Here is a 26,863-nt window from a genome sequence, read left to right as displayed (position 1 = left end):
AAATGAGAATAACTATGACATGAACACTCCGTTACTGTTAATGCGTGTTTGATGGTCGAATTAAAATTTATTTTGTTAACACTTTGTAATGGATTAATTTAATAATAGTTTCGTTTATGTTTTTTTGGTTAAGTGCTTCGAGAGAGTTGTGGCGACCCCTGCTGAGTGGGCCCGGCAGCATTGGATGAAAATTGAGTGATGAAAACTAAAGAAAATTTTTGGTGGATTGCACAATCCAAGCAATTTTTAGGGCATTAGTTAACCATTTTTAGGGTTTAATTTTAAAAATCATTGTTTTCCTGATATCTTCTGCTCAGATAAATTTCTAAATTATCTATTTATAACGTCTAATTATAGGAAATATGGGGAAACATTTTGAATCTACAACGCTGTATAAAAAAAAACGAGTAAGCGAAGCACTTGCCTCAATACTCAGTCAATTTAGAATAGATAATAATGGCCTCACGACAACAATCCACGTCTTTTTAAGGCTAATGCTTGGTACACCTCTACCAATAATTGAGAGCTTATCATAATTTATCTACATATTACATCAGAATAAAGGTTTTTGATGTATTTTCTTATTTTAAAACGGTATTTTTTTTATTCAAACAGGTATGCTTTAAGGTAAAAGTAACTTAAATAATTAAGAGAGGAGGGAAATAATGTGAATTTTATGAATAGTCATTTAATACAAAATATTGAAATCATTTCTAAAAAGAAATAAATACAAAAACACTACTATTGTATGTTGTAGATTGCTAACAAAGTTTTCTAATTTAAAGTTGAAGACCTTATGTATAAATGTAGATTTAAAGTTGAAGACCTTAAATGTATAAATGTAGTTTCTTCATTAGTTGATTACTAATCATTTAAGATTTGAGGTACTTATAAAATATTTTTATTAGAAGATAATGAAATAGTTTTATTGGCACCAAATCTTGCTAGGAGAACATGTTTAATAGATTTTCCTAATTTTTATAATTATTCATGACATACTGGAAATGTGATATCCATCACAGCTATGAGATATTTGACGGTTGATAGAGCTGAAATTGATTGTGCTAAAAACTTTACTGTAGATTTATTTTAATTTTCTGTGAAGTTTTCATATAGCACTGGTAGTAATTCTTATGATGGTTTACGATGGTTTTCTTACGATGGTATTAATTTAAGTTATCAAAAATAAATATATATTCTATCAAAGATTAAAAGAATCTTGTAGAGCCATCACAAACTTTTTTTCATTCTGAATAGTGAGTTTAAAAAAATACAGTTTATGAAAGCTTGACACTTCTACTAGCTCATTAAGTATACATTTATAAAAAATAACTGTTAAACTATTCAGCATAATTATTGAAGTATATTTATGTTTTAGGTTTTAGACTTGTTTTCTGAATTTTCTTTTGTGAGTGAGCCACTATAATACATATTTGATTTAATTAATTTTTTGTATTAAAGTATGAATTTACTTTTATTTACATAGAAATGGTAAAGAAAAAACTTTTCATATTATTAACTGCAGTTGTACAGATTCTTTCTGTTGATAGAGGAAACTTCAAGACATGTGAACAAAGTAGTTTTTGCAAGTAAGTGATTTAGTAACAGTTTGATAAAAAAAAAAAAAAAAAGGTTTTTTTAAGAGTTTAAATTCATTATTGCAGTTATTATCAGGTGTAATAGTCCAGCTCTATAAAACATTTTTAAAGCACTAGTTTAAAAGAAAGTAGTAGAAAACCATGGTTGGATGATTGTTAAAAAGCTGCATGCTTAAGTTTCTGCAAGTCTGTTAAACTTAAGGATATTTTAAAATAGTAAAGAGTAATATTTACTGAAAAAATGAATATCAAAGATTTAATTTAAATTTATTTTAATTTTAATATTCATCAAGCCAAAAAGTCTACTTTCATAGAATGTTGAAAATTTGTTATACCAATTGCATCCTGGTTTGTACTAACCAAAAAAGTGTGTTATTTGTGTCAATAATCTTAAAACAACCAATTCCCTAATTCACACATACCTATTGCATATGTGAATAAGTCTTGTATCATTAAATGTTTAAAAAAAAAAAAGGTGCTAATGCAAAACAATAATACTGAGTTTTTTTGTTTGATAACTTTTGTCCTTTAATTTTTTCTCAGCTTTTATAAATTGTTTTTTTAAAATGCATTAAAAAAAAAAATTTTTTTTTTTCTTGATTTAAACAAAATGAGCTTTGAATTTGAATAACAAAAAAGCTTTTAAACCACTAAAGTTTTTTTTCTGTTTAATTTATTTTTTTAAAAAGATTGAGTTATATTAACTTTAAAATTGTAAATTAATTTTTAAAAATTAATTTATAATTTCAAAGCTATATTATCTTACTGCCTATTGATTCTAATGTTGTATATCTCTCTCTTTACAATTTATGTTTTATTTTAGACGTAATCGAAGAATTCAGCCTGGATCCTCTTCATTTGCTATACTTTCTGACTCAGTTAAGTTTGATGATGGTAGTATCTCTGCAAAAGTATTAAACTCAAAAACCAATATTACACTCTCACTTATAATTGATACATTACAAGAAAATACTGCCAGAATTCGCATAAATGAAATTGATCCAATCAGACCCAGACATGTGGTTTTAGAATCATTGGTTAAAGAACCTTCTCGCACTAAGTATTTATCTTGCATCTTTTTAAACATTTGTTGGTTATTTAATTATTTGTTTTTTATTTTTTACTTGTTTTTTATAGGTACAGTGTGTTAGATCAGAACAACAATGGTTTTAAAGTGAAGGCTGAAAAGAATGTATTAGTCATTACTTATAAGCCAATGAAAATAGATTTTTTTGATGATGCTGGGTTATTATTGATTTCTTTTAACAACAGAGGTTTAATGAACTTTGAGCATTACCGAAAGAAACCGTACGATTCTTACTTTTTACTTTTTCTTTTTATAAAGATCATGAAATAGAAATTTGAAAACAAATGTCTTTTAGTTACAAGATATTTTAAAATTTTTTTAAAAAATACTAGTTTACATTTTTACACTTTCATTCTAAAAATCTTTCGTATCTTCAATTACACTTTAGTTCTAAAATATCTTTTCTATCTTACTTTAGTTACACTTTGATTTTAAAAGATCTTTTATATCTTATTTCAATTACACTTTAATTTTAAAAATCTTCCATGTCTTATTTCAATCACACTTTAATTCTAAAAATCTTTCATATCTTTCTTAATAATCAGGAAATTTTTGTTTTGAAAAAATGTTTTAAAGTATTTTTTGAAAGGAAGATCTTTTTAATGCCATTTGATAAAAAGTTGTTCTATAATATTAGGAGATTAGATTCCCGAAAATAACAGATCTACTGACAATTTTGTTTACATTTCTGCAATCAATGCTAAAAACAAGAGGATTACTTTTGGATTCTCATATATTTTTCTAAATAAATTTTTGACAGTTCGTTAGATTTAAAGAAAAAAAAATCTTGTTAGTGATTTTTAATATACGACTACTCACAAAAGTGTAAAAGACTAAGTTTTTTTTAATGGTTTGTCATAGATATTTTGTATCTAGGTGGTGGTGGTTTGTGTTCATTTCTAATGTGATACGTATCAACTAGATCTAGTACTCTTAACTACTGCATATAGCAACATTTAGTAATATTAAAAAGATAATGATGTATGGGGTAGGGAATCACACCCTAATGCAAGCAGCAGTGTGTGTGATTTCCTACCCCATACATTGAAGATTAATGAGTTTTATTGTTTTGATACTTATAGAATATTGTTTGCTAATTCCATTTTTTAAGCTTTAGGAAAATATTAGTTTGTATTATAAATCTTTGATTTAGAGAAGCTGTTCCAGAACCTGCTAAGACTCATAGTGAAAATCCTGAAGATGAGGAAGAAAAGGAAGAAGCAGAACCAGTAAATGTTTTGTTAATTATTCTTATAAAAATGCTTGTTTTAATTTGCTGACAATTAAAGATGCCTTAAGTAAATTGTGCAAAGCCAAAAAAATTGTTTTTTCATAGTGAATAATAGAAAATCTGTTTCCATTGAAACTGTTTCTTTTTTTTTGATAATTACATGCATTGAGATTTGTTGTGATGCTAGTAATTGTAACACTGTTAAAGTAATGATAAAATTATTAATAAAAAGTCTAACCTCAAGTTATGAAATCTATTATAAGACAATAAAGATATAATTTATGTTATATATCTTTAAGAAGAAGATAAAAATAATAATGTTTAATAAATCATTTGTTTGAATTGTTGAATTTTAGGAAAACACTATTAAAGAAGTGAAAGTTGAAGATGGTGAATGGGAAGAGTCTTTTAAAGAGCATCGTGATTCAAAACCATACGGTAATTAGTTTTTTTATATATGGTATATGGTAATAAAATACCTTTCCACAATTAAAGAAAAGAAAGCACATTTATCACAGAAGAAAATATGCCATATTTTTTTATATCCATATTTTTTATATCCATATTTTTTATACATGAGCACACTAATATTTCAAGTAGGGGAAACCGGGACTATTTGGCTACAGGGTAAGTTGACACTGCAATTAACTTTGGAATTTTCCACCAGAAATTTCCAAAATTCACATCGAAGCTTCCCACTTAACTAATTCATCTTTCAGTGTAGTATCAGGGCTCTAAGTGCATGGGCATAGAAGTTGAAGCAATTTTTGTGTTTTTTTTTTTTACTGATTTTGTAACTTTTGTAACTATATTACTTTTTCAATTTTAAAAAGCAATAGCAGTAGCTACAAGTAAATTTGAATAGATTTAGGTGTTGTATGGTTCACTCTAACCAGCCAGATTTTGTGTTTCTCAATATTTTGCATTTTTGGGGATTTATAAGCCATTTTGTGATCAAAAAGCTTTTGCGGTTAGTTGGGACAATGATCGCAGGGCTAGTTGGCAACACGTGCCAACTTACAACTTTTTGCATTAGCCATAAATTCACTTAAGCTATATAACACTACAAATCTACAGACATGAGAAATTATAAAAGAAAAGTAGACAGGCATGTAAATTCTACAAATGTTACAAAAAATGCTGTTGCTGCTATTTTTTATAGAAGAAAAGTCTATTCGATTAACTTAAGGGCAATAAAAGTTAATGTTGAATAAAAATTATCAAAAGTTTTCATAAAAAAGATGTGCTTGAAATAGATGCTTAATGTTACTAAACTTTTTATATGGTGTGCCAACTTACCCTGAGAGTATAGGCAACTTTCCCTGGGCTGGGGTAAGTTGGCCCTTATTCTTTTCTTTTTTGGAGGCCCTTTTTGGGCCACCAATTTTTTTTATTTTTATTTTAATGTTTGACATTTGAACATGCTTGCCAAATTCATATTCTTTTGAACTGCAATTTGATATCCTCAAAAAAATTCATCCAGAAATACACAGAGCTCAAAAACTAAAACTGTAGCCAATTAGCCCTGGTCTCCCCTACTATATCAAATTTTTCAAAACATTTGTTCTGAGATTTATATCTATCAATGGAAAGCTAGCTTGCTAACTTCAATAAATATAAATACAATAAGTCAAAGTAGAAACTTGAAGTTGTTGTTATCACAATGAAATTCAACACCACAGTATTGTATTTTAAATTATATGTTAAAAAGCAACCTATACACTTAATATTAATTTTTTAATCTTTAAAGTTTTTTTAACCACAAAACTAGATCACACATGACATGTAATAATAGAGCATTTTTAAAAATTATCAACATTAGCATTAGTTAATTTAGCACTAACTACAAAAGGTATCTAACCATTAAAGTTGCATTGTTAAATAACTTTAATGATTATACATATTTAATAATAGTTCACCATTTTGCTTATTTAACATTTTTTGTGGTGGTAATCAAGTTTCTCACTAATCACACAATTTTCTCACAAATTTCTCATAAATTTCTCATAAATTTTTCATAATGAAGAGCAATAGGGGAGAACCTTAATGAATGGGATGATTATTGAATGGGACAAACTCAGATTCTTATACAAGCATCGATGTAAGGATATTCAAATTCCTGTAACAAAGAGTCATAGAAACAAGAACTCAACTGACCGACTCATCCATCCTATTGCTCTATGACCGTAATGAAAATGGATGTTATTGTGTTTTTGAATGTAAAAAGTAATTTTTGAAAATGTTTTTTTTTCTGATTTTGCAGCAATTTTTGAAGTTATGGAAAATAAAATTCCATGCTTAAATAGATAACAGTCTCTAGTACTACAGTGAATAAAACATTCAACCTTAATTAATGGTGTTTTTGGTGTGACTAATCATTTTTGGATAAAGTGATGCGCATATTGAATGGGACAAAGTACTACCTATTGAATGAATTTAATAAAGTATTATTACAGCTCAGCAGAGGGATGCTGCATTCCCTTATTTTTATCCCCATGGGTAATGGGTATTATTTACACACTTTTATACTGCAATATTTTACTTAAATAAAAGTAACTAAATATAATATTCTAAAATGAGAAAGTTCTACTTTGATTGAAATTTAATTAGAGTTAAAATGTTTAAAGTTAAAAATATTTTTTGTGTGATCTTTATGTATGTATCTATATATTTAACTACATTTACAATTAATAAACTAATTTGAAAAATGATTGAATTAAATACGTTTATTTTTAATTCTTTTATGTTTGTCCCATTCAATGAGACATACTTAATGAATGGGACAAATGTCATGCTCCAATAAAACTCTCTTTTTACCAATAGCCAAATGCAAATCCAATTTTTTTGTTTTACTATATCGTTGAGCAAGAGTCGGTGGTTATCAAACATATTTAAATATATATATTAAACAATTTTATCTACGTTTAAAAAGCATTTTGCAAAAATTGTCCCATTCATTGAGGTTTTTTCCTATATTCTATTAACTAAAATTATTTATATAAGTTCTAATGTTATTTAGGACCAAGCTCAGTGGGAATGGATGTTTCATTTGTTGGTTTTGAACATGTCTATGGCATTCCAGAGCACGCTGATTCATTGGCTTTAAAAAATACAGTGTAAGTTACTTTATTTTAAATTTTTTTATGTAAACACAAATTTATTATACAGTAGTTTCCAAAAGTTTTAGATGTACTCATTTTTTTAGTATTTAAATTTTTTTTTTTTTTTAACAACTCGATAAAGAAAAAAGATTTTTGTTTAGGGTTTTTTACTTTTTTATATATATTTTTTTCATTTTTGATGATTAATAATGTATGCATATATATATATATATATATATATATATATATATATATATATATATATATATATGGTTTAATTGCTTTGGCTCATTTAATTCATATTTTTCATTTTTGTTTATGGAACTTGCAATTGTCAAATTGCATTACTTTTTACTAGTAAATTTATAAGAAAATTAATTTAAGAAGAAAAAATTTACTAAATTTTATAAACATTAAAATATATAAGTGAAATGTTATGGCAATATACAAAAGTAAATATTTAAAATATTCAAAAATTTAGATGCACTTTAAATTTAACAAAAAAAACAACAACAACAACAAAAAATCAATATTTAGTATGTCTACTCTTATCCTTAATACAACTTAAGACTCTTCTTGGCATAGACTCACTTAAACAGTTGCATATCTCAACTGGTACTCTATACCAGATCTCTTTTACCAATTCTTTGAGCTGTTCCAGACTAGTAACTTGAACTTTTGCCAATTCAGTCTATCCATGCCCATATGTTCTCTATAAGGTTCAAATCAGGTGAGTATGGTGGCCAAGTCATTGCTACAATATTGTTTTCTTCAAACCATTCCTTTGTATAATATTCAGTATGAGCTGTAGCACCATCTTGCTGAAATTTCCAATCTTCATCTCTGTGCTCAAGATTATTATTGGAATTAAGTTGTTTTCAAGAATATCTACATATAATCTAGAGTTGATTCTACCAGAATATATTTGGCACATACCAATACCTTTGTAATTAAAACATTACTAGATACCAATAGAGTTTTATCTTTATGTGATGTTGATCAACTATACCTGGAGTGGTACTTTTCATAAGCCATTCTTTTAACTGTAAAATTTGATTTACAGTTAACAAGCTCAAAATTATTTTCATCACTTCAAATTACTTTTTTCCATTCTTCAATTGTCCAATACCTTATTTCACAACACCATTTGAATCTTTTTGTGTTTATCATATGGCTTCAGCAATAGTTTTTTCAAAGCAGAATAAACACCAATTTTGTATTTGTTCAAAATTCTACGAACAGTGCTTTTCGAAACTGATATATTCCAGCTTGTATTGAATTGAATGGTGATTTCTTTGTAAGTTAGTCTAGGGTCTTTTCTAACTGATCTAAAAATGACACTGTCATCTTGTCTACTTGATGTCAAAGTATAAGTATAGTTAGTATTATAAGGTTTAGTATTATAAGGTTTAGAATTATATAGACAAGATGACACTTATAATGTAGATAAATCTCTGGCACCATGAAAAAGTCATAATCTAGGTGGTTCTGATGCATTTTTCTGAAACTCCAATAAGTACAGCTATTTTTTGATTGCTCTTGGTAACTTCTAGATAAGCAATTATTTTCCATCTTTGTTCCTCGGTTATTTGTTTTTTTACCCAATTTAGTAATTTCTTAGAGTAAAACTAACTTAACTTTTGTTAAATATTTAAATAGTGATAAAATAACTCAAATAGTTTCTTATTTATACCTAGATTTAGTTTTGATTAATAGGTATATTGAAAATCAGGTCATTCAATTAAAAAAAGTGTTACTGTTATTTCTTTTTTTTTTTTGTAGTACTGGTGATCCTTATCGACTATACAACTTGGATGTTTTTGAGTATGATTTAAATAATCCAATGGCTTTGTATGGATCTATACCTTATATGGTTGCTCATAGTGCCCACAGTACAGTTGGTTTGTTCTTTAACAATGCAGCAGAAATGTGGATTGATATTAAATCTTCCAAGTCAATGTTGGCCTCCCTTATATCACTTTTTAAAACTAATGATGTACCTACAACAGAAACTCATTGGATAGCAGAAAGTGGAATCATAGATATGTTTGTAATGCTAGGTCCAAATCCCCATGATGTTTCAATGCAGTATTCAAGTTTAACTGGAACTCCAACACTACCCCCAGTAATTTTTATACTAATTGATTTTTAATTTTTAAATCCTCAAAAAGTATTCTCTTTTTTTTTCATTGTATTTTTCATTGTCTTTTCTTCTTAAATATTGTAACTTTATGCTTAAAAATAGTTTCATTACCACACAGAGGTTTTAAAGTCTTTGGAAATATTGCCAGCTTTGTTATGTTTAGATGTTTGCACTTGGTTACCATCAATGTCGTTGGAACTACAATGATGAAGATGATGTGAGGCAAGTTGATTCCAAATTTGATGAGCATGATATTCCATATGACGTTATATGGTTAGACATTGAACACACTGACAATAAAAAATACATGACTTGGGATGCTTTAAAGTTCCCTAATTCAAAAGCTATGATTGATAATATTGCATCCAAAGGTCGTAAAATGGTCACTATTGTTGACCCACACATGAAACGAGATTCGAGTTATCATGTGCATATTGAAGCAACATCAAAGCAATTTTATGTAAAGAAAAGTGATGGTAGTGACTATGAAGGTTGGTGCTGGTCAGGATCATCATCTTGGGTTGATTATTTAAATCCTGAAGCTCGTAGGTGGTGGGCTAGTCTTTACCAATTAGATGTTTATCAGGTTTGTAATGCAATTTTTTTCAAACAGTTATTCAGTCTTGAAATGTCATTCATTTTTAAATAATTTAGTTCTTATCTTATATGAATTTAAAAAAATATTTTTTCAGGGTTCCACTCTGAATTTGTTTACCTGGAATGATATGAATGAGCCCTCTGTCTTTAATGGTCCAGAAATTACTATGCACAAAGATTTAGTGCATTATGGAAATTGGGAACATCGAGATGTTCATAATTTGTATGGAATGTTATTGCACATGTCATCTTTTGAAGGACATTTGGTACGGTCTAGCGGAAAAGAGCGTCCATTTATCTTGTCTAGAGCATTTTTTGCTGGCTCTCAAAGATATGGTATATATTTCTGGTTGTTTATGAAACTTAAAATGCATCAGTAAACCCAATCTGTGCCAAACATTATTTTGAATAGCCAAAAATTGGATAGTAAAATTTGTCTACAACTTTTCCTAAATATGTGTTTATTGTACTAGCACTTTAGTGGTTAAAAGACCAAAATAACTTTTTATAAAAAAAATGTTCTTGACCAAAACAGACTTTTTTTCTTTCGTTTTCTGAAAATTATATATTTCAAGCTTATTGAGATGGTCTTGTTTCAATATAGTAGATTTAAAAAACATCCTCAAAAACATCTTTGCAAGAAATTTTCAAACTGTTGGTAAAAATCCAGTATGCATACTGTTCTTAAGTAAGTTAAGGTACTGGAAAATATTTTTAAAAATACATAAATACTTTGTGTTTTAAGACTTTAAATTAAAACCTTCAGAATTAAAATTTCTTCAAAAACAAAGTAGTTTTTAAAAGAAGCAAGCTATAGGCTGATCTCACAACCCTCAGATTTTAGAAAATATATCAGAAATCATCAGACTTATAAAAAGAATCATAAATTTTCAAGGAACTTTTTTTTTTTTCACTTCTCAAAAGTTTATTTTATTTCTAGCCATTGATTCAAATAAATTTGTAATTTTAAACTTATTTAAAGAATAGTGGTATTGTAATATCCAATCCAATGGTTATATTATAGGGGCTGTATGGACTGGTGATAATGCAGCTCAATGGTCACACCTCCAGGCATCTATACCAATGCTTTTGTCAATGAATGTTGCAGGTCTACAGTTTGTAGGAGGTAAAATTTACTTTTTCTAAATTTTATTATTTCTTGGTAAAGAGAACAAAAAATGTTCATCACTAACATTTTCTTTTGTTTTTAAAAAAAAAAAGTTTAGCCGATTTTTAAAGAATGGAAAAAACATGATATAAAATATCAGCCATAAAACAGACTTTGGCTATAAGTATTAAAAATAAAATGTTTTAGTAGAAAAGAGTTTTTTTAAAAAGTAAACTTTGACAGTTTCTAGTAATAACAAGTTCAATATTTTATTGTAATTCATTTTTAATGCATTTGTTATTAAACAAGTTTTAAGTAAATTGGTTTACATTTTTTCTTTTATATACTCCTGTAACCTTTAAAATATTGATTATTTTTTAATGCTATTTAGCTGACATTGGTGGATTTTTTGGAAACCCTGATGGTGAACTATGTGTGAGGTGGTGGCAGGTAACTTAGATATTTTTTTCCATGTGTTAACCTTTTACATATCAATGACAAAAGGAGTTAACAGTTATATAAAGTAGATTAGATAGGAATAATAAGCAGACAGAAAAAGATCAAATGATTTTGACATTTTTAAAGTCTGATTTTAAAGCAGTTAAAGTTTGTTATTTTTTGATATTTGAAATTAACCATTATAATCAAGTAATTGGTTATAATTGTTAATTTGATAATGTTCAAAAAACATTATAATCAAGTAACTGATTACGATAATTACATTTATGATATTCAAAAGTAATCATTGTCATCAAGTAAATCATTGAGTTGTGCCAACAAAAGTTGTAGATTCTAACATTGTAAATTATATTGATGTAAACATTCATCACCTCCTATCTAAAAAGCTTTGCATATAGTTCTTATCAATCTAGTGGCAAGTCAAAAATTCATAGATGAAAAGTCAAGTATACAAAAAGAAATTCATATTTGAGTGTGAATTTTATGTTATATGCAAGTTTTTGAAAGTCTAAATAAGTTTTTTAACTACTTCCTTGTAGTTTTGTTGCTTTATCTTCCTTGTAGTTTTGTTACTATATTTCCTTTAAAAATTAATATCACATGGCATGAATTCTATCCACACAACTATTTCCTTGCCATGCAACAGAGAAAGAAATTCATCATTGTTATTAAGTTCATGGACCTGTGGATCAAACAAGGGTTCCTTAGTAAATCTTTACAGCACAAAGTGATGAAGAGATACCTATCAGATGAATTGGCTTTATTCTTGTCAAATACTGTCAAAAGTTTTCATTAATCCCCAACTTGATGTGTAATAGCAGTAGTATAATTTTATTTCTGTTACAAGTGCTTGATGCTTTACATTTTTACTCCCTGGCTGTAATGTCTGGTATTGTGCCTGCTCTCTTGATTTTTTGTATTTCGTTTGCATGACTTACATAGGAATCATTGATACTTAATAAAACCACCCTGAAGACCAAGTAAGATAGAAACCACTTTTAGGTCACCATGATTAATTTATGATGCTAGTTGTAGTGAATATTAACAGCTCTTTCAAATTTTTATTTTTATGTTGATGGCTGACATTAAACCACAAATGTTTTTACAAACAACAATACCACCTTCCTGGTCAAAAAATGGAATAAGATATTTCACTTGGCAGGAAGTTTCATTGTGTTATGAAGTGCTTTTTTTTTTTTTAGTGAAACTTTTGTCAATTAGTACCTAATAAAAGTAACAATACTAGCATGATTCTTTGGTTCTCTCAAAATCTTAGCGCTGTAAAAAGGCATAAAGAACTTCTATCTCTTCTATGTGTAAGTGCTTTTTAGCACTTAAATCTTGAAAAGGCTTGCCATGTACTTTAGTAAAATAGACTAATCTTCATTAATAACGAAATGCTGAAAATTTTTGCAGCAACTTTCAAAAACTAAAAATATTTTAAAGGGTTTTTTTTTTTCTTTATTGTTTTATTGGTGATTTAAGTTTGAATATTTGTTAGCAATATGGAGTAAATCTATACAGAAAATACTTGGAACTCATTTAGGCTGCTGCATTTACACCGTTTTTCCGTGGCCATTCTCATTTGGATACCAGAAGACGTGAACCTTGGTTATTTGGTGATGAGAATACCAAGTTAATCAGAACTGCAATTCGAAAACGATATAGAATTCTCCCTTATCTTTACACAGTTATGCATGAAAGTTATATTTCTGGGAAAGCTGTTATGAGGTATTTTGATCATTTAAGATTATCATGTTATGATTTTTCAATTATACAATTGTGTAGGGTGTGGCAGCAGTTCATAGATTTTTTTCTTTTTATACCAATGAAATTTTAGAGTAAAAATTAATCATTTCTGAGTAATATTTATAAAAGTAAAGTTCAAGATAAATGCCTTGTTGACCATATGATTTAATAAGATTTCCATTTTTTTCAATGATAACCTCTAGAGGTGGACAGAACGCCTGGCACGTACTAATGAGTTATTCCCTTGATACAGAGTTCCAAGCTCTTGTAAAAGATGGCTTGAGAGAACTGAGACATAATGGGGTTTTTTGCATGCTTTATTCTCCCCAAGACTCTAAATTGAATAATCAAAAGAATTCAAATCTGGGTTCATTCTAATCTGAGAGCTTTGAATCTTTCTGTCAAAATTTAAATGGCAAGCCTGACAACACTGTCCTTCTCAAAAGTCTTTAGAGTTCTCACTGTCTTTTTATCAACTTTAAACACTTTAGCATTCCTAATCAATGTTGTAGGTTTCTTAACATGCTGTTTAAGTTGTTCTGTGAACTTTTTTGTTCACACTTTTTGTTCACTCTTTTTAATAATGTTTTGTTCGTTGTTTGGCATCAACAAAACAAGAAAACTTCTAATTTTTTTGATCATGCAACCTTCGTAAAGACTCCTTCAAAGCAACCTTTGTAAAGATCTGCAACTTGCTCTCGCACTCTTTATTCATTATATTCATGTTAGGAAAATGCTATGTAATGAGTTCAATAATTTTATACCAGGAATCTGTGAAAAATGTGATAAATTAAAATTAGAGTATATTCACTTCATTGTAATTATTTGGCATCAACGAAATACAAAAAACAAAAGTTTAAGTTCAGCATTCTTTCTAAAAGTTTATCTGAAATTCACTGCCACACTGTAAATAATCAAAAAATACTTTTATATTATACTTCTCCTTTTTTTTTTTTTTTTTTTTTTTTTTTTTTTTTTTTTTTTTTTTTATGCTATATATAATTTAATTTTTTTGTGAATCTTCTTTGAGAAATGTATGTTTATAATAGGCCCCTGTAAAACAATAAATTCTACATCAAACTACTTCTAAGTGTCATCAAAAGTATAATAACCTCAAAATTTATTTTTCCATAATTGCATCAGATTCATAATTTGTAATACTGTAAAGGATTTCTCACAACAATATAAAAGTTTTTGTTTCATTCTCTAGTTGAAGCACATTTTTAGATTGCTTCTATCTTTTTGCATATTCTTTCTGTAATCTGAGCCAAGGAAGGCCATAAAATGCATATCAGATCTGTTAGATTACAGTAATGAGATAAGCAGCTATAACATTGGAAGATTTTAAATGAACTGGATGGTCTAACGAGTGGTGCATAAATTAATGGACAATAAAAACATTAACATCTTAAGGGGAAAAACTTTTTTTTTTTTAAAGTAATTTATTTTTGAATAAAAATGAGTTATTTTTTATATGAAAAAAACTCATCTGCAATAGATCTCAATTTAGCTTTCACACCTTTCACACCTTTCACACCTTGAAACACTTTTGGTGGGTTGGATTTTTCATCATTTTACTAAATGTTAAAGACACTACTAGTTGTGAAGATTTACATAAAGAAAGTTTAAAAATGTAGTTTTTCTAATTCGAGTATAGAGAATGGTTTTGAATCAGATGTCAAATCACATTTCTAATTTGATTTGAATTTCAAAGTCTTGCAGGGGCCTAATCTTAGGGGACTAGCTAAATATTAATTATAATCAAAAATACTTATGTTTGACTTCAAATAATTTTTATTTTATTTTATACTATTAAAACTTCTTAGACCATTGTGGATGGAATATCCAAAAGATTCAAAGACATTTAACATGGATGACCAATATTTATTTGGTATATTTATCTTTTTTTTTTTTTTTTTTTTTTTTTCAGTGGAAATTATCAATTATTAAGCTTGATAATGTTATAATACAACTTTTCTAAATATCTGTAAATTATTTTGAATTTCATGGGTCTTCAAAAATGTCAGATTCATTTAAACATGAGTTCAAAAACTTTAATTATTTAGCAACTTAATAAAAATTGAAACCCAAATTTTAGTTGTTAAAATTATTAATATAAAAAATCTAGTTTTCAACTGTCAGTTTAAATTTTAAAATTTTTTTTATTTTTAAATTTTAAGTTCAAAGGTCAAGTGTAACTTATCATTTAGTATTTTCAAAATTGAATATCTCACTTTAAATACACAAATGGCTAAAGGAGTTGAGAAAAAATCTACAAATCTAAAAGATATTGATCCAATTACATTGTGTAACATCTGTACTCACTTTGCAAACAAATACATTTGTAAAACTATCTATATAAAGTAAATATCTGAGTAAAGATATGTAAAACATTTTTAAGTAAAAGATAATTACCAGTAAAACTAAGGTTTTCATCAGAAAATTATAGAGCTTTAGAAGGACAATAATTTTGGATATTGCAGTATAATTGTTCCCATTGCAACATATTGGTTTCAAATCTGGGAATCGATGAGAAACATCCTCCTAATTAAGCGATTGATAATTAAGTGATTGATCGTTTTTTATTCATTATAAAAAACACCTAATTGTAATAAAAAAACAATTATTTACGAAAATTTTAAATGCATTTTCAAGGACTTTAAAAGTAATCACACTAATAAAACTAATTTCTTCAATGGAACGAAGAAAGTAATTATGTTTGAGCATGGTTTTTGCATGCATTTACAAAAGCATTCAAAGTTTTACTAAAAATGACTGCATATGCAATTACTTTAAAAAAGAAACCATGCTTAAACTTAACGATTGCTTTCTTCAATAGTGTGCTTTTTTTTTTTTTTTCTTATTTTCCTTAAAGTGAAGTAATGTTTGTTTGCATATTAAAAAACTTCTAAAAGTTTTTTAAATAATTTCAAGTTTTACTAAAAAATATATTATCTATTAGAATATATAAAGTTGTTATGTTTATTATAATTTTAATTTTTTTTATTGTGTGTTTAGCAACACCAATGATATGATATATTTATTAACTTATAATTAAATACTTAATATACTATTATTTTTAAAAAATATCAAAACAAGCATCTTTTCGATGTTAAAGAAAGATGGTACAGAGGAGCGTAGCATTAAACACAAAGGAGAAGAAGAGAGAGAAACTAAGCATAAGAAAAAAAAGTGCAATGACTTGGATTTTGCTATGACTTTGGGAAAATTGGATATGTGGCCAAAAGTATCCAAATTTGTTGGGTTTGCCAAAAGTATCCAAATATTAGCAATTCAACCAATTCAGTAACAATGGGATGTATATTTTGGAAAAGAACATACTTGTTACGCCAAGATAAAGATGGTGGCCATAAAGCCTGTATTTCTAAATATTGAGAGAACCTTCACAATGTAGCTCCAAGTCTTGAGAAAACTGTATCGACATCAACTTTAAGAACTACTGAGAATAATCAAGAAGAAATGAACAGACTTTTTTGGATATCGTATTTTGTTGTTAAAGAGGATCATTCATTTAAAAAATTTCCTCAGCTGTGCAAGCTACAAAAGCTAAATGGAATTAAGTTGGGCAAGAACTACTTAAGTGACAAACCTTGCAAAAACTTCGTTTCGTCAATTTCGTCTGACTTAAAATGCATTTTAAGTTTAGATGTATCAAATGCTCGTTTTATTGCAATTTTATCTGACGGTTCTACTGATAAGATTATTAGTGTACAAGAAACAGTTTTTTTTAAGGTTTAATAAAAATCAATAGATTGCGCGCACTTGTGTGAAAAATTGTTTTGAAAATATGACACTGGATTAAACTCAATAAGCATCTTTGATATATCCAAAAACTGATAAATGTTGTCATCTGTTAGCGTTTGTTTCAAAACCATTAGAGACTTCTTCGTTTCAGTCATTGTTAAATTTAGCTTGCATTTGAGGAGCTGTTATATAATTATTTCATTTGCTTTAGATGTTACTAAAGGCTTTTTCTGATCTTATGTGACCTCATTTAAAGTGGATTATGGGTAGAAAATCTCTATCATTCTTGAACTCCTTTGTAGGATAGTTTTTTTGCAATTTTTCTCTTATGGATTATTTTTCTTTGTGCAAAGTGATTTTTGAACTTTTTTTCTCAATGCTTGTTAGTGTATTATCATAGATAATTCTAAAAATATATAATACACTAAATCATTTGAAAAACACTAAATCATTTGAAATTTTTAAGAAATCCATGTATTATCTCATACTCAATTTTTTTTTTTTTTTTTAAAAAAAAAAAAAAAAAAATTAGAAAAAATCAATCTGATGAAGAAATAGGACAGAAAATTTTATGTATTATCATGTAATACTTATTTTGCTTCAACATGTATTTTTTTTTTAAAATTTCAGAACTTAGGCACAAATTTTTTAAACTTTAATAAAATAACAATTGCCTTTAATTAGTTTGATTAATTTATACAAAAATTTGGTTTAGTAGTATACATAGATATGTTCTAATTTTGTATACAGCTCTTTATGCATATGGTATTGTAAATGCTTGTGTTGAAATTTTTAATAAAAATGAAATTTTTTAAACATTTCAGTTATGTTAGATGTAAACATATAAAAGCATCTTAGACTGGGAGAAAAAAAAACAGTCAATTTATTTTTGTAAGATATCACAAAAGTAAAGATTGCTTTTACTGTAATTGTCATGAAATATTTGTGCAATTTGGCTATTAATAAATTGAAAAAATTTAATCTAAAAGTTTTTTTATTTTAATCTATGTTCTTAATAAGATGTACTTTGTAGTGTTGATCAGTTTTAAAAAGTAAATTTTTTTTATAAATTTCTTCACTGAAAAAACACTGCTCCAATTTAGTAAATTAGTGATTTAAAATGGATATGCAATTTTATGAACAGAGATGAATTGTTGCCTAAAAATACCATTAAAATGCATTTTTAACAAAAATGTTTCACAATATAATGAAATAGAGAAAGAAAAAAAATTATGGTTTTTAATAAGGTAAATGTTCCTAATCAAATATAACAGTTTATTGATAAATTTTTTTATTTACAATGTTTATGACGCTTGAATTTTTTAGAATTTTAATTCAAGTAGACATTTTTAATTTTTTCTTCTTGCATAGGTAGAGACCTTCTTGTAAAACCGGTTACTTCTGCTGGAGAAGATGAAATCACTGTGTATTTACCAGGTGGCGAAAATCAGGTAAAACAGAAAACGTTTTAATCTTGATTAAAACTTATTTATATTTAGTATTAGACAAATTATTTATAGAATTTAAGTATTTAAATACAGAAAATAAAAATTAGGAGTAAAGATTTAAATAAGCATATAGATTTCTTCAATTGAATATGCCTTTAACACCCTCATTTGTAAAATCCTTTATATACAATTTCTTAACAAATATAGTAGTTCATCTTAAATTTTAGCTTATGAAAATTTCCCAGAAAATAAACAGTTTTAAATATGAAGATCCGTAAATTCAGGAAATATTTACCTAAAAAAATTATGTCAAAATATTTAATTTTATTTCAAAGTTCTTTTTTTATGACTAAATGTGAATGAAAAATAATTCCTTGCTGAAATTTTATATTTTTATTTATTCCTGTTTGATAAGAATACTTAATAAATTAAAATAGTTTTGAACTAACATATTTTTTAGGTTTGGTATGACTTCGATACCTTTGAAGCTTACAACGGTGGCCGAAATGAAAATATTTTAACACCCTTGTCCAAGGTTTGTTTATCTTTTTTAAACAAACTACTTTTAACATTTTTTTTGCTTTCTCAAGAAGATTTAGTCTTGTTCTTATTTATTTTTGAAAAAACTTTTTCTAGTAGTTTTAAAAATAAATTTACTAGATACCAGTGTTTATTCGTGGTGGCTCGATTATCCCCTTAAAAGAGCGTGTGCGTAGAGCATCATCACTTATGATCAATGATCCCTTAACTTTAATTATTGCGCTGGATGACAAGGTTTGTTATTTATCTGCAGTTACTTTTTCTTGTTATTAACAAAATATTTTGAAAAAAAAAATTTTTGATATTTCTTCTTTACTAAGGGTGAAGCTGAAGGAGCAGTATATTTAGATGATGGTCATTCTCTTGATTACAAAGATGGGAAATATATATTGTCAGAAATTAGTATGAGCAGTGGAGGCATTATGAAATGGTAAAAAGCTAATTTTTGTGTTCTGCTTTTTACTAAAAACTCTTGTGTTGCTAAAACTTGAAAAAAAAAAAAAATTATGTCGGCAAATTGTAACCCAAGTCATGAATAAATGTTAAAGAAAAAATTTAATCAAACTAAAAAACTCAAAAGTTTTGTTGTAAACAGCTCATAATATATTTGTGAAACTTAAATCCTTCTTTTAATATTTTCCAGGGACAAGAAGAGCAACTTTTCTACTAAATCATGGATAGAACGTATTATTGTGATTGGAATGAAAAAGAAACCAGCGTATTGTACTTCTATGCTAGATAGTAAGTTTTGTTTGTGTACCATGTGTTTGTGAATTGGTGTGCTAACTAATATGTATACTGAACTTGCTCAAATTGTTTAAGTCATGTTCTGAATTGCTTTTATTGATTTCATTTAGATGATATAAAAAGCTTAACGTTCACTTACGATGAGTTGAAAAATCTGCTCGTTATTAAGAAGCCTTCACCATACATGGATAAAAACTTCTCTATTATGATCGGCTATTAAAATTAGATATTTTTAGAATTTGTGTGTTTTGAGCATGTAATTTGACATGTGTCTATGGTTTTCGTATTTCTTATTTATTTTTCCAATTTTATTTTCTTTACACAATATCCCTAACTTTTTTTTTTTTTTTTTTTTTTTTTTTTTTTTTTTTTTTTTTTTGAAGAAAAGAGTTAGGGAATTTTGTATTTAAAAAAAAAAGAGAGGGAGGGTGGGGGGCGGGAACATGTTTTAGAATCAAGACTCAGTTTTTTAAATTTCACTCAACCTTTTTTTATTTTTAATGATATTAAATGTCACAGAACTGCGACAATTTTTAAATCAAATATTTCAACAGTTGTTTTTGCTTTTATCCCGTTTTATTTATTTATTTTTTTTTTTATGAAAAAATTCGGATAGTTAATGTTCGCTTAGTAATGTTAAAAAAAGTCTAAAAACAAATTCAGTAATGTAAATAGCTACCATATCTGAACCAGTCTGTGTTTTACCCGATTTTATTGCTAATCTTGTGTTTTTTTATGAAAACTTTTGATAGTCTCTTGGGATTTGATCAAGTTTGTAACATTTTCACACTGCGCTACTAAGTATTGGCCTTCACAATAAAATACAAATATACAATATTTAGGATTGAAATTTTAAGATGTTTCCAAATTTATACATATTGTATTTTATTCGTCGAATGTTTTATTTGCCTAAGAGTTGGTTTTTAAGAAATTCTCACAACTGGTAGTTTAATGAATGTTAAGTTCATTAAAATATTAACATTTTTTTAATTTGTCACTTATTAAGAAACAATGCATAGACGGTGTCGTACCATGTCGTAATGCTATACTTGGTTTTATCAAGGGATTATCAGGTGATTATTTATAAAAGCTGATTAAATGCCGTTGGAAATTTTTTTTTCTTTGATTTTTCGTCACAAGATCATTGCTTATTTTAGAAATATGGAGTTATTTCCAAAAGATTTGCTCGATGGTCTTCTTTTAAAAGACGATTTTACATTGTCCAAATATAATTCATTCATAAACGATCTTCAATCAAATAAATCAGTGGTGCGTCCTCTTCGCTCGGACGATTACCTAAAAGGTTATTAAAAATTTAATATCTTGGATTATTTGGTTTTAAAATTTTTTATTTAATGATGATAAAAACGTATTTGATAAAAAACCAACTTAAATAATGAATAAAGAACGCGTGCATGGTATGTGAATCCAGGTTTCGTAGAGTTGATCTCTCAAGATGAAGAAAAGGGGAACGAAAAGAAGCTCTTGTTACACGAAGCAAAGTCTGTATTTCAAGGTATTTTTAAAAATGATTATATAGTATGTCTTAACGTGTTGCATAACATTGCTGTTGTGATAATTGCACTCAAAAAAAAAACACTTTGGTCTAACTACTAATACTCCTAATTTAGACTACTTCTCTATATTATCTGGAAGTCTGGGTATGTATTATGTTGTAGTATTCGAAGATTTGCACTTACAAAAAATTTTGGGAGCAGCGACAATGACAATAGAACAAAAATTTATACACTCAGCAGCAAAGGTAGCGATTTTTTTTTTCCAATCGTTGTCCAATGTACCTAATAACAGTTTTTAGTCAATGGACTATTTTGATGCTTTATATCTTTAGAGAGGGCGAATTACTGAAGTTAAAGTAGACCATGGTTTTCAACGAACCGGGATTGGCTCTTTGTTAGTTTTTTGTTGTTGTTGTTGCTGTTCTATTCATTTTTTTTTTTTTTATTAATATTTCTGCTTTGGTCTTTGGTTTTAGATTGTTGGAAGTATTAACACGTATTAGTGACCGTCTCGGATGCTACAAGACCACTATTGTTTGTCCTAATAATTTACAAGTATTTTTCGAAAACTTGAAGTATTATGGTGAACCAAATCAAAATCATCTACGGAATTCATACTTCCCATGTATGGAGGACCTAGTTGCTTCTCTTCCAAATTCGAAAATTTGAATATAGTATTTATAAATGTAAATTTAATGATTATTCATAAATTTTGTAGCTGATAAGTTTAAATTTTGTAGATGAGTTTACTTGGGGGTAAAAAATGGAATCTTAAAAAATGCTCACTCTTATGGGTTTATATTATGATAAATATATATTTGATAAATATATTACTATGTCCGTTTAAGACTCGATTTTGATGTTTTAATTATTTGGGTCACTTATTAATAGTTTTTTTTTTTTTTTGGTTTTTGCAATGAAAACCAAAAAACAATATTTAAACACGATGACAGAAAAATCTGTAAAATAGTGTTTTTCAATTTTAAAATGATTTTTTAAGTTTGTGTGAATATATATTTGGATATTTTTTAAAAAAATTTAATGTTCTTATGTTCTCGAACGGTTTTGTTTTGTTAAAGTGCAACAAATGATAAACGAAAGCAAATAAACTAAATACACTTAACCGCAAAATTAATGCACCAATTATACATTTCGATTTATTTTAATTATCAATATTATCATATATTTTGACAAACATTAAGAATAGAACACATTAACACAATTATTCCGATGATGATAATAAAATTGACTTTGAGGATGGTGAAAAAAAAAGACTAAAACCAAAAATATGATTCGTTTAACAAAGTAAAGTAAAATGATTATCATTGTTATGCACACTAATACAGCTTTAGTTGAAACATTTTTGACTCATCAATAACTAGTGTTACCACTTCTTGCTCTTATTACAGCCTGACAGCGCCGTGGCATACTTTCAATTAGAGATCTAATCTTTTCTTGAGAGATATCTTCCCACACGCGGATAAGAGTTTGTCGCAGCTCGTCAAGACTGTTAGGTGAAGGATGTTGGCTTCAAACACAGCGTCCCATTATGTCCCAAAGATATATACACTTAGAGGATTTAAAAAATACTATTCCCAAAATTAACCATTGGCGTCTGTGGGAAAAAACTCATCCAAATATTTAGTTATCCATGCTTCAGAAATTGAACTTTGAAAATAAAATAGGGTTAGGGTTAGGTATTTAGCATGGGTAGCTTTCTTTAGTTGCTTTTTTTTTTTATTTTGAACTGGTTCAAAATGAAATAATGCTTTAAAAAGTAAGAGGATTCGTTGATTATACAAATATGTAGAAAAATTTTTGTTATCATGCTTTTTAAATTTTTAGCGATGTATCGATTTAGCTATGGAACAAAAATGAAACTTTTCCGGGAAAGGGCAAAGACATTTTGTTCAATGTAAATAAACATGATTTGCTGTTTTTTTTGTACATCTGTAAAAGTGTTGCAAAAGTTAAAATGTGAAATAAAGCAAATACTCATGAGAAAAACAGAAGATCCGTTTGTTTCCTCTGTCTTTATAAAGCATCAAGAACTCTATCAAAGGACATGAAGGAAAGAGTAAAACGAATTCTTCAGAAACAGATTGATTTTCAAGGTATAAGAATTCCTCTTGGAATTTATGAGGCTTTTCGATCAGCACTACGAAGGTGTGAAAAAGGCCAAAAAGTTACACCGCTAATTCTTTATAACTTTGATTTGATAAGTCTTGACTAGAACAGTTGCCTGTGAATACCAGATTTTTAGGGTTGTTAGGGTATCAGAAAAAACAAAACCTTGTAAGCCTGGAATCTCAGAGCCACAACCTAACAAATCCCAAAAAAAAAAGCATTGCAGAGAAAAGGTTTGTCAAGTGTTTTTCCGTAATTGGAAGGAGTATTTCTCATGTCTGAACCAAATCTACTCTACACAAAAACTTAGTTGAAGTTACATGAAAAGATAGAGTTGCAGCAGAAGCAGTTGCCGTGTCAGTTACTTCATCATCTGATGCATCTCCACATGGAAACTTTTCGACTAAAATAGCTCAAGGAGAAAGTCCGTTTCCGATTGTTCCAGGTAAAAATACAAATTTATTTACTTAATGAACTTAAAGTTCCGGTCAGCTTGTTTGAATTATTTAAGACTCTGTGTTATGAAAAAAAATTCCAGCATTTTCATAATTGTAACATAGATTGGGGTTGCTTCTACCTGTTTATTGCTATCATCGCATATATGTCAAATAAGCCGCTGCTAACATAAGCATAATTGAGTTGGTAATAGTTGGCATCAATAAAAACCTTAAAAAACTTGTCAAAATTAATAAATTGGTAGCAATCGTAATGAAAATTCAACACCAAAAGATATGCTGTAATATTGGCTTCAGATGGCATGGGTGGCAGAGCCTTATAATTAACCAAACATATTATAATGTAGCTCATTATCATATTTCAGAATCTACAATTCTACAAGATCAAAGTGTCTCTTTCAAGAAGAAAATTGTCTTGCGGCTGAGGCCCTTGCCAAAGTTCAAGTAACGCTAGCCCCTCAAACTCTACAATCAATAAGCTGGCAGTAACATTAAAAAATGCTTCACAGACTCGAATTGTAGAAAAGAATTTCGCATCCAACTTTCAGTCATTTGGAAAACAACTTTCATCAAAGTTTACATGAACCAAAGTTCAAGTCTCAGAAAATTCCTCTGAAACAACTAAAATAGTTGCACACTGAATTGGTGCAAAGTCTCTGCTTGATAAAACCATTTAAAAAAAGAGGGATTTCTCCAAACTATCTTGTGAAGCTAGGTATTGATGGGGGAGGAGGTTTTCTCTAAGTCAGTATGAGTGTCATGGAACAGCAGGAAACTCCACAAAAGCACAAAAGAAGACTTCTTACTGAACAGAATTCTAAAGACTCAAGTGTCAAAAAAAACAGCTGCTAATTGCTGTTTGTGAGGAAATTCCAGAAACAGCAGAATGTCAGGCTGATCTTGGATTTGGTTCAACTTCACAAAATTAGTTTCTTCTTGTCTTAAGACATGAAACTTGCAAATATCATTTATGGAATTCAGTCACATGCTAGCTCACACCCATGCACATGGTATGATGTTGATGCAAAAGTGTTGCCAAACTGTGGATCTCCAAGAACTTTTGGGTCAATCAGGAAAAACTATGAAGCTTTCATCTCATCTGGCGGAGACAACAAAAAAGCAAAGAAGTACAATAACGCTGTTCATTCACTAATTATCAATTTGCCAGGTGACTATCTTACTATTGATTTTATTCCTCCCATGGAATTCTATATCCAGTTAGGAGTGGTGAACCATCTACTCAAAGCAGTCAAAGATTCTTGGTCTAATACTGACAAATGGCTAACTGCACTTCAACATCCAAAGTCTTCCCTACCATGGAAGTCAATAGGCAAGACCAGACTACAGAAAGCTCTTGAAAAGCACTGACTTGCTTCAACAATTTGCAGAAAAACAATCGGCATTCCATGTGGTAGGATTTATTGATATATTGCAAAAGTTTAATGCTGCTGTTGAATCCTGCTTTAGAAAACAACTGGATCCACACTGTTATGAAAAAATCCGAACTTTCCGAGATTCATATGTTGCCCTGAAAACACCATCCATTACACCCAAAGTTCATGCAGTCTTTCACCACATTCACGATTTTATCAACAGACAAAAAAAGCTCTCTTGGAATCATCACTGAGCTCATTAGAGAGAAGCCTACCTTTAAGACAGATGATATTAACAACAGCTACAATCTTTCCTACAACCATAATGAAAATAGTGTAAAAAATGGCTTTTATATATCTAAAATGCGTAATTTTGTCACAGTTTTATTTCAGAGAGTAGAGATTTAGTCTAGTTTTTAAAATACAGTTTTTATTTTGCATTTCCTAAAGTAAAATAAATTAAATAGTATTTTACAACAACATTTTACAAGTGACGTAAATTTGACAAAAGCTTAGCATTTTATAGCATAAAAATGGATATATTTACACTCTTTTTGATACTGTTGCATGAAAATTACTACTGCTGCTGTGCTCAGCCCCACATCAATACTCTCACCTAATCCAGTGTACCCCTGGATGCCATTATGTATTACCCTCTAAACCCCTAGTTGATATGACATAACCTACTTCGACACTTGAATTCGATAAAGAAATTAATTGATCAAGTTGCAGTCAACTCAATTTCAAGTTCAACTCAATCAAAAGTAGGCTGGATTAAAGTATTTATTAAAATTAAGTAAATAAAAAGCATTTTGAATGCAAAACAATAATATTAGTTCCTTAAGCGAAAGAAATTTTTGTGATTTTCTGACCACAAGAATGTCTGAGTTCAATAACATTAGTTGAAGTTTTCAATATTTCAAAAGTTTTCAATGAGCATTTAGTAATAACTAAAAAGAGTTGGCTAAAAAAAATACTTCTTCCAATATTAACCATAAACAAAAGGATGCTATGATACTTTACGGAGTCCATGAAGTTTTCTTCTTTTTTTCATAATGTTTGGTATAGTTGGTTTACATCTTAGGGTAGTTAGTATTCCACAAAGTTTAGGCTATGCTTGTATTTTAACAGGCAATTTGAGGGAATAACTGCCTAAACATTAATAAACAAAATAGTTGAAAAATAACTGTGTCATTCTCTTACCTTAAAAAAATACATAAATTTTTGCACCTAAAACAAGATTTGAATAAAAATCGAATTTTCACTTTTTTTATGGAGTACTTTCTTTTTAAACGATTAGGGAAATGCAGCCTACATGGCGTTTTTATGTTAATGCTGCAGTGTCAATTTCCTTGAATCAATAAAAAATGAATGATACCCGAGGAGTTTCCAGGCCATGTAAATGTATTCATTTGTTGTCCGCCATGAATTTTTTAACTTTTCGGGGATGCATGACATGTAGCCAAATCATGCTGAAATATTCCACTTCTGTTCGGGAATACTTTCAACACATCTGGAATTAATTGTTTTGTAGATTGTTTATATAAGCGTCAGAATTCATATAAGCATCAGAATTCATATAAACGTCAGAAGTCATCATACCATTTACTAAGTAGAGTATTGCTGGTCAAGCAGTAGAGGAACATCACTTAAACATCTTCTTTTTAGGATTCTTGACATGTTGCTCAACATCTCCGGGTCGCATCGGCTCACCAATAGAACAACGAACAAACTTGGATAGCTGATTTTGCACTTCAAATGTGACGTTTCTAATATTCCTTGCGCTTAATGAATCAGTTAACAATTATCAAATTTTCT

General features: G+C 28.3%; 2 protein-coding genes across 3 annotated transcripts; both read left to right on the top strand.

Annotated features, from left to right (window-relative positions):
- Positions 1 to 434: 434 nt before the first annotated feature.
- Positions 435 to 19,870, top strand: LOC145183642 (neutral alpha-glucosidase AB-like). Its single transcript, XM_090083759.1, has 20 exons — positions 435 to 564; positions 1,487 to 1,589; positions 2,422 to 2,658; positions 2,736 to 2,906; positions 3,839 to 3,914; positions 4,273 to 4,354; positions 6,936 to 7,032; positions 8,800 to 9,142; positions 9,324 to 9,746; positions 9,853 to 10,093; positions 10,782 to 10,883; positions 11,257 to 11,315; positions 12,871 to 13,055; positions 14,900 to 14,964; positions 18,210 to 18,289; positions 18,747 to 18,821; positions 18,947 to 19,060; positions 19,147 to 19,256; positions 19,470 to 19,567; positions 19,684 to 19,870. Exons 2-20 carry the CDS (start codon positions 1,489 to 1,491, stop codon positions 19,791 to 19,793), a joined length of 2,769 nt encoding a protein of 922 aa, XP_089939885.1. The 5' UTR covers positions 435 to 564; positions 1,487 to 1,488; the 3' UTR covers positions 19,794 to 19,870.
- Positions 19,871 to 20,506: 636 nt separating this feature from the next.
- Positions 20,507 to 22,233, top strand: LOC145183645 (putative glucosamine 6-phosphate N-acetyltransferase). Of its 2 annotated transcripts, XM_080059067.2 has the most exons (6): positions 20,507 to 20,646; positions 20,731 to 20,876; positions 21,006 to 21,089; positions 21,205 to 21,335; positions 21,423 to 21,484; positions 21,567 to 22,233. In XM_080059067.2, exons 2-6 carry the CDS (start codon positions 20,735 to 20,737, stop codon positions 21,757 to 21,759), a joined length of 612 nt encoding a protein of 203 aa, XP_079915193.2. In that variant the 5' UTR covers positions 20,507 to 20,646; positions 20,731 to 20,734; the 3' UTR covers positions 21,760 to 22,233. The 2 variants fall into 2 exon arrangements, with proteins under 2 accessions (XP_079915193.2, XP_089942641.1); XM_090086515.1 differs by lacking the exon at positions 20,507 to 20,646 and having other exon boundaries at positions 20,740 to 20,876; positions 20,980 to 21,089.
- Positions 22,234 to 26,863: the final 4,630 nt, after the last annotated feature.

Source organism: Hydra viridissima, unplaced genomic scaffold, assembly GCF_058129835.1.
Source record: "Hydra viridissima isolate aposymbiotic clone 2 unplaced genomic scaffold, HvirCarnegie_v1 scaffold_4, whole genome shotgun sequence".
Taxonomy (NCBI): Eukaryota; Metazoa; Cnidaria; class Hydrozoa; order Anthoathecata; family Hydridae; genus Hydra; species Hydra viridissima.
Note: the sequence above shows the minus strand (reverse complement) of the source record. Positions and strands in the feature narration are given on the sequence as shown.

Excerpts from the sequence above, each read along its gene's own strand:
- LOC145183642 (XM_090083759.1), top strand. The coding sequence starts at position 1,489 with ATGGTAAAGAAAAAACTTTTCATATTATTAACTGCAGTTGTACAGATT. Across the intron at positions 2,659-2,735 it reads AAAGAACCTTCTCGCACTAA|GTACAGTGTGTTAGATCAGA; the intron begins GTATTTATCTTG and ends TGTTTTTTATAG. Across the intron at positions 4,355-6,935 it reads TCGTGATTCAAAACCATACG|GACCAAGCTCAGTGGGAATG; the intron begins GTAATTAGTTTT and ends AATGTTATTTAG.
- LOC145183645 (XM_080059067.2), top strand. The coding sequence starts at position 20,735 with ATGGAGTTATTTCCAAAAGATTTGCTCGATGGTCTTCTTTTAAAAGAC. Across the intron at positions 20,877-21,005 it reads CTCGGACGATTACCTAAAAG|GTTTCGTAGAGTTGATCTCT; the intron begins GTTATTAAAAAT and ends ATGTGAATCCAG. Across the intron at positions 21,336-21,422 it reads TTATACACTCAGCAGCAAAG|AGAGGGCGAATTACTGAAGT; the intron begins GTAGCGATTTTT and ends TTATATCTTTAG.